Genomic DNA, 13,643 nt, shown 5'->3' on the forward strand with positions numbered 1-13,643 from the left:
TTCCTACGCAAAGGCACAGCGAACGGTAAACATGAAAACCATCCTTTCAACTGCACAACAAAATGCATGGTAAAAAAAAAAAGACTGGATTATATTAACAAGGGATTTCGTGCTGTCCTAAAGTGACACCATCGTTTGTGTGAGTCTTTTACCTGATGGATAATCTCAGACACCGGAAGCTGGTCCACATATGAGTAAGTCTCCTTTTCTTGCTCTCCATGCACAGCACTGAAAGACAAAATAGACATAAAATGGCACTCTTCTTTTCCATTTCCCTGAAGTAAGTAAAGTGCTCTGTGGAAACATTAAGCTTTTGTTATGTAGGACTCCATTACCCAGTGCAAAAAAGCTGGCAGGAGGAGGAAAAGACTCCAGTGTTTCTGTTGACAGTGTCTGTGCAGCTGAGGTGCATGTGACTGGAGATCACTTCAGAGTCAAGTCAATGATATGCAGTGTAAAGTAATGCAAATGAACCCATTTCCCCTTGATAAATGAGTAGATTTTTTTTTTTTTTAGACAGAAGGAACTATAACCAAGTCAAACTTAGCTTGATAATAATGGATGATGCAAGACTGGATTTTTTATATATGTATATATATATATATATATATATATATATATATATATATATACACACATACACATATATATATATACCCACACATATATATATATACACACATATATACACACACACACACACACACACACACACACACACACACACACACACACACACACATATATATATATATATATATATATATATACATACATACATACAGGGTGGGGAAGCAAAATTTACAATATTTTGAGGCAGGGATTGAAAGACAGTGTATGACCAATTTGTTTATTGAAAGTCATGAGAATTTATTTGCCACAAGAAAATGTACATAATAGAAAATGTTTTTATTCTATGTGTCCTCCTTCTTTCTCAATAACTGCCTTCACACGCTTCCTGAAACTTGCGCAAGTGTTCCTCAAATATTCGGGTGACAACTTCTCCCATTCTTCTTTAATAGTATCTTCCAGACTTTCTCGTAATAGTTTTGCTCATAGTCATTCTCTTCTTTACATTATAAACAGTCTTTATGGACACTCCAACTCTTTTTGAAATCTCCTTTGGTGTGACGAGTGCATTCAGCAAATCACACACTCTTTGACGTTTGCTTTCCTGATTACTCATATGGGCAAAAGTTTCTGAAAAGGTATGGATAATAGTGTTAGGTATGATTATGACATCAATATATGTTTGGTTTCAAAACAATTGACGTAGTGCCCGCTGAGAAAAAACAACTAAATGTTCATTGTAAATTTTGCACACACGCAAAACATAAGGGAAATGCTGATCTCCCAGATTCCCTAAACTGTCCACAATGTTGTTTCTCTTTGAAAATCAATGCAGAAAAGTAAGGAAAGCCTTAAGGTTAAACTCAAAATTCATTCTAAGTTATCATGTCAAACAGGTAAACAAGCTGTGACACAGACATTGATGCTACACTACAAACATTGGCTCATCACCACAACTAATTCACCCCCCCACCCCAAACACCCAGTGGTGTTTTCATTTCTCTTTTATTGTACATCATCTTATAAGCTCTTGGCCAGTTTACACACCAGAGAAATATATTTAAATCTCTCAAAAGACACTCTGAGGGGAAAATGCTTCTAGCTAATTTTCTGTATTGTGGAAAATGCTGAGTAGCCTCAGTATACATGAATGTACTTAATATAGTGAAAAGAGTGGAATTAAAACAAAAACTAATTAAAAATAAATATTAATAACTATATAATAAAAATATGTTAAACATTCACACTATATTGGCAGAGAAATACAATGAGGTCAGGCCTGGCAGTTACTCTGAATTGCAAATCATGTCAAAATAGGGGGGGGGGGGGCAATTAGATATATTATCTATTAGGATCTATTAAGAGATATTTGTTGAATGTGAATTTGTATTTCTAACATTAAGACAAGACACACCAATGAGATGCAACCTCTCATTTCTTAAACACTATGTCAACTGTAAGCACTAAATATTAAATCTGTGGTTTTATTTACAAAGGAAAACAAGAGGAAATACATGATGGTAAACCATAAGATGGATAATTCAGGATTTGAATATTTTTTTCTTTTAACACATTGTCAGTGGAACTTATAGATTTTAAGTTAGGTGCTTTCAGAACAGCAGAGGTATAAACTTAGAAAAAGTAATGCTTTGTGCTCAGTTTGTGTGTTGTGAGTTTGTGTATCTGATCTTTCGTTATTAGTAGTTGCTGTGGCTGGTACTCGGAGACCTTAAAATGCTCACTCGATAGCAGAAAATGGATTCATACTATTTAATGTATGTCATCCATCCAAAATGGAGGAACTTTTTCTCCTTTTATGCATGTATGTCTGGTCATCCAGTGTCCAGGTTTACCGATTTTATAGCTTTACAAGCAACTGTCACTAAGTCAACAATTTTCATTGGTTAAAAAAACACCATAAACTTTTGTAAAAAAAAAAAAAAAACAAAAAAGAAAAAAAGACTGGAGATTCTCAACATTTTACTTTCTCCTTGGAATGTGCTAAATTATTTGCGTAATTTCAACTATTTTCAGACAAAACTATTGGCAGACAATAAACACCAAGATTTGCTTTGATCAACTGCATGTGTCAGGTTTGAGCTGCTCGTGAGCTTTTATGGTATTGAAAGACTTCAAAATTCAGTCTGAACAAGACGCAGCTCAGCTACAGGTAGCAGTCGAGTGAAGATTCAGACTATCACTGGTCCAATCAAAGAAAGTTCAGGTCAGACAACTGCTGACAAACTGGACAGTATCTCCCAACAAGGCTCGTGGTTCTCCTCGAACCACCTGCTCCGTGAAGCAACCTGTTCTTTTGGTTTTGTCTCCTTCTTCCACTCCTTTCACTGTTAGTTTCAGCTGCTCTCAGGTGGTGCTCTCCCAACCTTCCCTCTTATATTTTTCTATCCTTTTTTCTATTCAGCTCCATTTCCCTGCCCTCCTCAGTTCTCACCATGTCTATGTGGTAGGGCAGATGTTGCTCTGACAGACTGGTTGACACCCAGGGAGACTATCACCTGCTGCGCAAAAGCTTTTTTGCCACTGGGAGTGTATCACTGAGAGCACCCAAACATCTTAGTACCACTCCCCCTTTCATTTAACACAAAGGATGAGCCCTAATTCATTTCAAAGCACTTTCAACTTTATTTTCCATAGAGATTTTTTGGAGAGGATTTTTAATCCCCTTAGTGTGTTTTAATGGATTCCCCTCCCTACCTCTACTTCTGATACCACTGCTGTCTCCAGCTGCTATCTTCAGGTCAAACAAATTTCCTTTTAACATCTGCTCTACTAATATCCCAAGTATGAGAGTAAAATCCTACTCTCTACACTGAAAATTACACTAACTTTAGAGCACACCTCAACAATATATAAATTTAGCTCTAATTTGATGAGTTAAATTAGAGTGAAAGGTGTGTGACATAGGAAGGTGTGTTTCGGTCAACAAGCACCTATGGTTAAAGTGAATAACTGTATAATGTCATTACACTGTTCAGCGTATGTATAATGAAGAGGACTGAGGTGGTCCATTAAAATGTCCCCTCCATCAAGTGCAATTCACTTAATGGAAAAGGCTGTTCATACTCTGATGGAAAAAATGTCATTTAGAAATGGGTGGGAGGAGAGGAGAGACTAAGAGTGGGGAATGCAAGATAGAAATCACAAAGACACAACATGCTCACATGTACCCATCTTCGATCCTCCTCCACCAGTCTAAGTGGCCGAACAAGCTGACAAAAGTGGATTAAAGCAGCACTATATTTAATAAAAGCTTGTTTCAGAGGACATTGGCGATCTTTTTTCTGAAGGAACATGCAAGGTTTAGTGCTACTCATTTTCAGGTCTTATAAAACACAAAAAAAAATGTAAGTTCATAAGTGGCATCCAGATAGAGGTCTTAGACTTTAAGTCCAGCTCCATCTCTGACTGATCTCTTTTAATAATGTTAATGTGTCCAACATAGCCCTGCCCTGGTGCTGTTGTCGAAAAGGCAGGTTATAATGGGATTCATTACTCCTAAAGATGTTTATCCCAATTATTCCTTTCATTACTTACCTGATATTTCGCCACATATGACAAAAATTCAAAGTGTTATATTTGTATTTCCAGACAAACCTTCAGTAGCAAATGTTTGTGGAAACCGTCAGTTTATCAGCTAACAAAGATGGACAATGCTTTAATCTCATTCAAAGCACAACTTTAACATGTAAAGAAATTGAAATCCATCATTTCTATTATCTTATTTCCAATGTGTGATGATTTTCTAACATACATCCATGATAGCAGCCTGTACTACTGGTCAGCCGATGGGTTTTTACAAAGGTCAATGACGATCACTTAGAAAACAGAGCAGCCAAAATAAAGAACATTATTTTAGGTTTTATTTCATGTCAAACAAAAGATGACCAATATTAATGATCTATGCACTTCCTGCACAGCATTCATTTTCAATTAAAAAAATGTGGAGTGCCAATATCATTCTATGTAGATGTCTAGGATCAAATTTCTGGCAAAAATCTCGACCTTTGCTTCCAAGGTCTTCTTCTGCTCCTCTGCAGTGGTAACAGTGTACAAAACTCACTAGTGTTGACTTGGAAATTTAGTTAATGCCCAGTCACAAACTTCATGAAAGCTCCGTTCAACAATTAGCCTGACCATCGGCTTCCTCTTTTTGGTAAATCCTTCAATAACCCTATAATGACTTTATTAACATGTCTTTCTTGCTACTGATATAAGTCAGCTCACTGTAACAACTGAAGGCTATTACTTTGCAAATATGAAAGAGAAAACTTCAAAAAAGTGTATTTAACATTAGTGACATTTTGTACTTTATGTTCCTGTTAATGCAGGGCATGCGTATGTCTTTAATTTGCCATCTCACCTGTCTTACAGACTCCAATAAACAAAATTACCCCTATTAATGTCATCAAACTGAAGCTAAAAAACACACTGTGTAAGACAATGTAGAAAATGTATTTGGCCTATCCCACAACTTTAACCTTTCACAATGGCATTTTGTTTTTTAAAGAATGGAGATGCTCCCCGGCCTCTGCTGCACCAGTAAACCTGGCTCCATTAAACATCAAATAAATCAGGGGATTGCTGGTTTCTTACATCAGAATTGGAGATAAAACACCTCTCTCTCTCTCTAGGACTAAATTAGGGCAACACTGAACTCAGTAACACTAGCAATGTGCCTCTGTGTTGCACTGAAGTTCAGTAGATTTAATGTATTAGCTCAAATCGATGATAAAGTCATAGGGGGATGTTGTGTGCAATGGCTAACCAGCCCAAGGCAAAAACAGTCAATGACTAAAATCAGTCTTGCAATTGCCACTAATTAGTAATTAGCAGCAACGTATTAGAATTCCTGATTATAATATCTCCCAGTTGTTCTATTAAAATTCAGTTTAATGAAATTAATAGGAGAAGGGAGGAGTGTAATTGTCTAATAATGTTTCAATTTCCATTGCATGTGTTTGCAGAGCACTGTAATCTATTCCTTACATGGTGCCAAATTACTGTTACTATATACAGGAGACTGTCTGCATGTTGGTGCAGAAGATATGCGTTTCCTTAAACTCTTCGTGATTGTCCTCATTATGAAGATAAGTGAGCCAGGGATCTGGTTAATATAAGGAAGTAAACACACAGTAAGTCACAGAGGATGCTCAGCAGGCACCATTAGGCTTGTATGGCTCTCTACAGCCATCTAGTGACCAGCCTCATCTCTCACAATGTCTATGTACTAAATTATTGTGCATCAATTCCATTTTACCACAGAGTGGCACCACAGATAATCTACAAGATGCAACTATTCTCTCATGGACACTTAATACAGTGACCAATACATATTACTGTTAAACGCAGGTTACTGACAACATGTTATCAACCACAAACACCTTTAAATATGACCAAAAGGTGCTATAATGTTGGCTCAGTATAGCAGTTAAGTTACTTGCATCACCCACAACGCAGACACAGGAACAACCAGTCCACAGCTTACTCTGACAAACACAGACCACTCAAACACATCATTAGCAGAGGAATCAATATCGCTAATGAGAGAGAGGCTAAACACAAATCGAAGACTAGTTAGCTGAAAATAAATTTGGCCTGTGGCACTTCAATTAAAACATGGAGAGGATGACCTTGTTTAAGATTTTTTTACATCCACTTTCCTCAAAATCACTTCATTTAGGCCTAAATTAATCACTGTACGACCCCAACTGTTAGTAGCTACATAGTAATGATAGTGGATGTATATTTTCATAATATTAATTTAAAATTGGGAAAGAGGACATTTTCATTACAAGAATAATTTACTGAATATCTTATTTACATGTTTTTTTAGTCTATAAAATGTAATAAATAAATCAATAAATAAAGCATTCAGTAATAGCCCATATAATATTATTTCTTGCAGCTCTACAGAAAGCCTTATTGTTTTCCTATTGCAGATGAAGACAATCTTTCATCTGAATGCACAAACATGTTGAGTTGAAACACAATCACAACAACACAATAGAAGTCAGCTTACATCTCCTCCACTTGCTTGATGGGGTCAGTCAAGCTGATGGTTTCCGTGGTGATCTCCACTTTGCGGACGCTACCGAAGAAGTCTGTGATGAGGACACTTCCTGGGTCCCTGAGGAAGAGGTCAGTACGGTGACCCGGAGTAGAGACACACTGACTCTTGGGACATACTTTGAACTATGGACACAAAAAATAAAAACAGTGCATTTTTTAATGTAAAACAAGTTTAACAGACCATAAAAAGTCCAACTGGGAGCCACTTGTTTAATTTGCAACTTTTTCACACTAAACTAATCTCACAGATATTATTTCAGTATATAAATAGATCAACTCATTTGTCAATGAAATTTCAGAAACAGTGAGAAATTCTTGCTTTAAGTTGTGACACCCAGTGGTGACAATGGATGGAGGCCAAATCCTGGTACTAAACAGCCCCAGGGGCCAAATAATTAACAAGCTCAGACATTATTGGTTTTCCTAACTACTAGAGAAATAAAAATGGAAAAATATATCTCCTATGAATTACATCAACATAAGTTTATTTCTAGCTAACATATTAATCTGTGATGCATTTTTGTGCTTTTCAACCCAGATCTGAGGGGTGGGTCACCTCTTTGTCACACAGTGCAGCACAGAGAAGCTCGAAAACAAACACACACACACACATCCTAAGAGCATCATTTGATCTACTGGTCATAGACTCAGAGCAGGTGGATTTAGAGGTGTAAGTACAAAGTAATGAATTCTGGTCACAATTTGACCTGTAACCCCTACTCTAACCTGAAAAAAGAACCAATAAGAATATCATGAAAGCACCGGTCAATGAGCAGTATCAATAAAAGTAATAAAAGTAACATTAATAAATTCATTCATTCATTTTCTGAACCCGCTTTATCCTCACTAGGGTCACGAGGGCCACTGGAGCCTATCCCAGCTACTTATGGGCAAAGGCGGGGTACACCCTGGACATGTCGCCAGCTCATCACAGGGCTGACATATAAAAACAAACAATCATTCTCACATTCACACCTATGGCAATTTAGATTACATGCCAACTGTTTATTTTTTTGGACCAACAATCTAAAATCATGTTATTTTACTATCAAATATCACAAGGAAAAGCTTAAAAAGTGATATTTTAGATGGTGGAATAGCAAAGGATAATCATAAACTTTTGTATTTTGAATAGTCTTTAGCATGTAGGAACTGGAAATTAACATTTGATATTAGTAAAAATTTTATCCCTTTGCTTTTTGGTACATGCAACACGTCATTATGCGACATGGATAAAGCTGCAGTGGGAGGTGTTAAAATTAGTAAAAGTGTAGGGAAAAGATTAAAGGCATGGTCTCTGGCATTTGTGTGCGTCATGATCAATTAAAAACCACTTGTGGGTTAATCCTCTTATGTGTGACAGTTTGTTGTGTAACTTTACTTTACATTGGAAAAAAAATTAACAATTAAAGCAAAGTGAGCTTCATCACCTGAAGCTAAAACAAATGCGAAAAAACACAAATAGGAGGATTGGGTCAGGCAGGTTGAGGCAAATGGTTTCAACAAGCAGCAAGCTTTTGGAACCTGGAATTAAAAAAAAAAAAAAAAAAAAAAAAAAACTCCACTGAAAAATCCATAATATTGATCTTTAAATCCACGAAAATAGGACAAGAACAAACAATGCATCTTCAGAAACCACAAAAGAACAAAGAGTGGAAAGAATAATAAGTATTAATTGATTTGAGCTTGGTCTGAGTCTGGGTTTGGATTAAAGATGTTTTGATTGTACGTGGGGTAATCCCTTGGGCCAGTGCATCTCTGCAGGAGTGTTAAAGATAAAAAGGGAGGTGCTGCTGAGATTGAACCCTGGCCCTGAGTAACATGTCCTCACCATCCCTACCATCATGTGTCAAAGGCCAACAACCATACCGCACTATAAGACATTCTGTTTCAAGTGCCGAGTTCTGAGTCACTTTTATCTGGCTCCCCTCAGACTAGAAACACTTGATAGAGATGAGTTCAGTTGAGGAGACACTAGCTCACTTCTGTATGTCTGCAAAAATAGACTCATTTTTACAGTACCTGAATCAAAGCTGTATTCCAGAGACATAATTTCTTTATAACAATCTCTTTGATGAATCACACTTTCTAAAACTGAAACAAATATCTACACTAGTGTTTTTCAACCTTGGGGTCGGACCCCACGTTGGGTCGCCTGGAATTCAAATGGGGTCTCCTGACATTTCTGGTAATTGATGTAAAATAAAAAACGTACTAATAGAGATATATGGCGAGTTAAGAGAGACAATCACATACATAAAAGACATGACAAACTCTGAAGCTGAAACTGAAGCACTGTGGTACTGTTTATCTTTCAAATGTATCTATAAAATTCTCACTTTGTGCAGTAATCTACACCTGGCTTTTCTGCCTCTGTCCATAATAATATACATTATATAGCCTAAACGTCGTCTAAAATTAACATTTGTTTGCAACATAGTATAGCAAACTATTACATGATCAAAAACAAAGTAATTTTAGCAAAAAAAAAAAAAAAAATCTCTCCGTTTTGAATGTCTGGGGTCGCCAGAAATTTGTGATGTTAAAACAGGGTCATGAGCCAAAAAAGGTTGGGAACCACTGGTCTACACTCACAGGAAACATAGGACTTTTTCACCATATGCAGCTGTAGGTAATAGTCCAGGGCATTTGTGTAGCAGCACAATGCCTCATTTACAATTGTATGTTGTGGCGACCTCTGTTGTAGTTACACAGTAACTGGTTGTGGGACAGTTCAATCAATGTGTATAGGTGACATCTGGGCCCATAAAGTTGGAGTACTACTCAGTCTGTCTCTCCCTGATGCAATGACACCAGTTCTCCTCGTGTTTATTTTACACACTTACAACATTCAGTTACATCACTATACTCCATCCACACCACATTGTGCTGATATGCTGGCTTATGCCACTCGTAATTTAATCATCTATTGCTATAAATCTGTTTTGGTTATTTCGGTTCAATCTCTGTTTACCTTCTAAAACATTGCACTCATTCTGTCATGGCCTTGAGCCAGGTTATGACAATGTTGTCGTACATTTTACCCTCATCACAAACTTGCAGTTTAACACTTACATTTGGCCAACTTGCGGTTTTGAAACTGGCTTCTTCTATTAATTTTTCAAATCTAATTTGCTCCCATAAGTAGATGACGTGGTGCCTCAGTAATTAGCACTGTCCCCTGGGTTTTCCTTGTCACACAGGTTTCTTCCAAGTGTTTCAGGTTTCCACCATCTGAAACTAGGTGAAGTCCCATGATCAACACCTGGAGTTGGTCCTCAGGCTCTGAACAGAGCAGGAGTGGCAAAAATACAACCCGCAGGCCAAAACCGGCCCACCAAAGGGTCCGATCCAGCCCACGGGATAAATTTGAAAGTGCAAAAATTGCACTGAAGATATTAACAGTCAAGGGTGTCAAACTCATTTTAGTTCAGGGTTCACATTCAGTCCAATATGATCTCAAGTAAAAGAACAGCATTATAACCTATACAACAACTAACAACTCCTAATTTTCTTCTTTAAGAAAAAAAAATTACGTAATGAAAATATTTATGTTCACAAACTATCTTTTAACAATGAAATGTGAATAACCTAAACAAACATGAACAACCTGAAATGTCTAAAGAAAATTAAGTGCAATTTTAACAATATAATGCCTGTTACTGTAGTCGTTTTGTTTCACAAAAACAAGGTAAAACCAGTGGATCGTCTCAAAGAAGAAGGATTTATTTTGGCACATAAAGGAAAACAGGCATACTTACAGCGTGTCGATGTCCCAATACAAGTTGCATCTAGTGTCCGGTCTTTTTCAAGGATTCCTCAGAATTGTTACACGTATGTGTTTACATAAATGGTAGGTAAGTCCATGGCTCAGCTGGTGCCATGGTATCCTTGAAAAAGCCTTGACACAATAAGATGGCTTTTCACAGCTTGTATGAACTTTATACAGAGTGAAAGTGTGTACATACTTCAGATATAGCATAGTATGGCTAAAAAGTGACACAATAGGAGTAAAAGTAAAAAGTAATTACTAGCATAGATCAACATTACTAAATGTTTTGTGCCTTTGGAGATCTGATCCATAATGCACATGTCTGAATGATAAGTTGGGACATAATATTGTTGCTGGGAAAGGATAGTTAGCAAATGTAAATATTTTCATAATTTGTTATTTGCACTAAAACAAAGACAAAATTTTGGAGTTGTCATTATTTACAGACTATTATGCTATTATTTTACCGGTCCACCCACAGGAGATCAAATTGTGGTGAATATGGTTGCTGAAAGAAAATGAGTTTGACATTCCAGGAATAGAGGCTGCTTGGTGCCCATCATGTGATGGCCTGCTGTGCACTAAGATGGGTTACAGGCAGAGAATGAATTTTCCTGTGGGGATAATAATGGTGCAGTAACTTTACTTCAAAGACTGATATAAAAGAGCTTCAAAGAAACGCCTACACTGACCTCCACTGCACAACACAAACACATACATTAACACCTGTATAACACTCATGGATACAGCCAACTGACATCTAAAACTCTGCATGGTTCACTAGTGATAAATCTGTCAGAAACAGTAGAAGTATAGTATGGAGCAAAAGTCCAAGGCTAACATAAGGTTTGTTGGTTTAGTGAAGTTACAATGACCACACATATCTGGATATATGTGAAGTATGTACTGTGGTAAAAACAAAAGTTTCAGGCAAAAAACAGCTACCAAAGTGGTAGTATTTACTGTGACCTCCCAATGCACTTAACATGTCGTTAACCCTTTTGTTCAGACATGAGATTTATAGCATTCATTTTAGAATGTTTTATACCAAGTTTCATTCAACACATGTCAGATGTTTCTGTTTGCGTTGCTTCTTGTCATGGGTCAGACTGAACAGTGACTTTAACCTCTACAACACATTTAGTCAAATCTTTTGTGAGTCTTTTAACGCTGTGCACATATTTCATGTATTTTGTTGTTGTATCTGAAGAGAATGGAAAGTAAATATATATGCAAAAACATCAAAGCTAAAGGTGGCGTAAGACTTTTACGCTGTACTGTACATCAATACCTTTGGCTTTGGGCTGTGGGTCAGTCGTAGGTGTTTTTTCACTACTTTTTGAAATTCCCACAAGGAAACAATACTCAAGTTGAGTGATATGATAATTCAATAATTGTATCTCTGTGTTACATGTGCATGGGGTAAAAATCATGAATATGCATCCTCACCAGATCATTCATGTTGGCTTTGCTTGCAGGATGGATGTCTTCCAGGAACTCCAGCAGGTAGAAGGTGTACCGGTCCATCAGGTGTACTCCTATTGCCAAGTCTGGCTGGTGCTAAAACACAATGAGAGAATGTTAAATGCCTCAGTATTCAGCAGCTATTCCGTTATTGTGCAGAGTAGCTGCTTTTAGTGGCATTTTAGATGCGGACCAAAATCTCCTCCTCCCCTGTTTTAGCATAATGATTCAAACTGAAGATTGATGCCTCCTTTAAAATTATTGTCTCTGGATTATCATATGAAGGCAACAGTCATCTGTCTTCCTCACAAATAATGCTGCACCCTGGGGTGTCATCACTTAAAATACTGTCACTTTATTTTAATGAGCAATAAAATTGTGCCAAGCAATTCTGAATACAGTGTCAGATTCTGTCATTGTATCCAACAGATACAATACAATACAATCAATAAATGTCACATGATGATCAAGTCGGGGTAACATAATTAGTAATGTCAGTCACGCTGTCTTAACTACGCAGTTTGCACTCTACATATTAATCTACATTACTCTACATATTTAATCAAGAGAATATTTTGGAAGGAAAATAACAGCAACACTAATTACTAGGCAGTGACACCAAAAACATAATATTTTGACTTTAAAGTATCCACTCAAATATGTGAGAAAAAGGAGTCATTTGGTAATGTAGAGAGGGTGACATATCAAACAAACAGACTCATATTGTGTCGTATGGAACATGTTTAAAAGAACATGTTGATGATTAACTAAGCACTGAATAGTCAGTTAAATGAACACTGGTCCATTGTGATCTTTTTCATACGGTTGTACACTTAAACTTTTGTAAGGTGTGAAGGTCATCAGCTGACGGATACACTCACTTGTCTTCATAAGAATCTGCTGTGCCAATATTTCCTTCTTTATTGTACTGTACTGCTTGTACAATGAAAATATAGGCATTTTACTGTATTCCATTCTATTTCACTCAGACGAGAAGGATTATTGTGGAACAATCAGACAATACTACTGTGAGTCATTTAATTAATCATCAAAAAGATGGACACAGTCTTCTGGCTGAAGCCACAGCTCCACACAGTGAGTCGATGGAAGGAGAGGGCCCTGTTTAATGAGTCATGTCTAGGTCACTTCTTATAGAATCAGAACAGTGATTAGTGAAACCTCTGTGATTAGACAAAATCTGCACGTCATGATGTAGACTTTCTGCTGCCTGAAAACACAAGCAAAGGGTAGATACAGAAGTCTCATTTCTCTCCATAGGTAGGTTCATTCCATTAGTAACTATGGAATTTTCCCCAATAACTCAAAAAACTATAAAACACTGCAAGGAAACGAAACTTACGGTTTGTTATCTGACGAAAACACCTTGAGAAATAAATTTGTAACTTGCCAAAACAATAGTAACGTATTCATCATCATCATCTTTATTTGCAGACTTGGGAGTCCATTTAAAACCAGACAAACAAGCAATCAACAGACAGAATACATTTAAAAACACAGGTTAAAAACGCAAACAAAACATCATCTATATTATAAAAGACAGCTGTACCAGTGTTGCCACAGGGATGACTGGTATCGCACCGAACTATGACTGGGATTAATCAAAAGCTGAATGATGGCATTCTGAGAATCGTTCGATCGACAGATAAATTTGTACATTAAGTTTCTCATAAGAGCCTGAAAAGTGTTCACTCCTACCTTGCAGAATAATTCACTTGCACTTAGGGCT

The 13,643-nt window shown here is 36.9% G+C and overlaps 1 protein-coding gene across 1 annotated transcript in view; it reads right to left on the reverse strand.

The window, feature by feature from the left end:
* The window catches only part of pigk (phosphatidylinositol glycan anchor biosynthesis, class K), a 45,338-nt gene that overhangs the window by 19,486 nt on the left and 12,209 nt on the right, over positions 1-13,643 (reverse strand). The window contains exons 8-10 of the mRNA XM_030159826.1: positions 11,882-11,992; positions 6,611-6,783; positions 153-228 (exon numbers count right to left, since the gene is read on the reverse strand). Coding sequence (XP_030015686.1) covers positions 153-228; positions 6,611-6,783; positions 11,882-11,992 — 360 coding nt within the window. The remainder of the gene's footprint in view (positions 1-152; positions 229-6,610; positions 6,784-11,881; positions 11,993-13,643) is intronic.

This window comes from Sphaeramia orbicularis, chromosome 17 (assembly GCF_902148855.1).
Source record: "Sphaeramia orbicularis chromosome 17, fSphaOr1.1, whole genome shotgun sequence".
NCBI lineage: Eukaryota > Metazoa > Chordata > Actinopteri > Kurtiformes > Apogonidae > Sphaeramia > Sphaeramia orbicularis.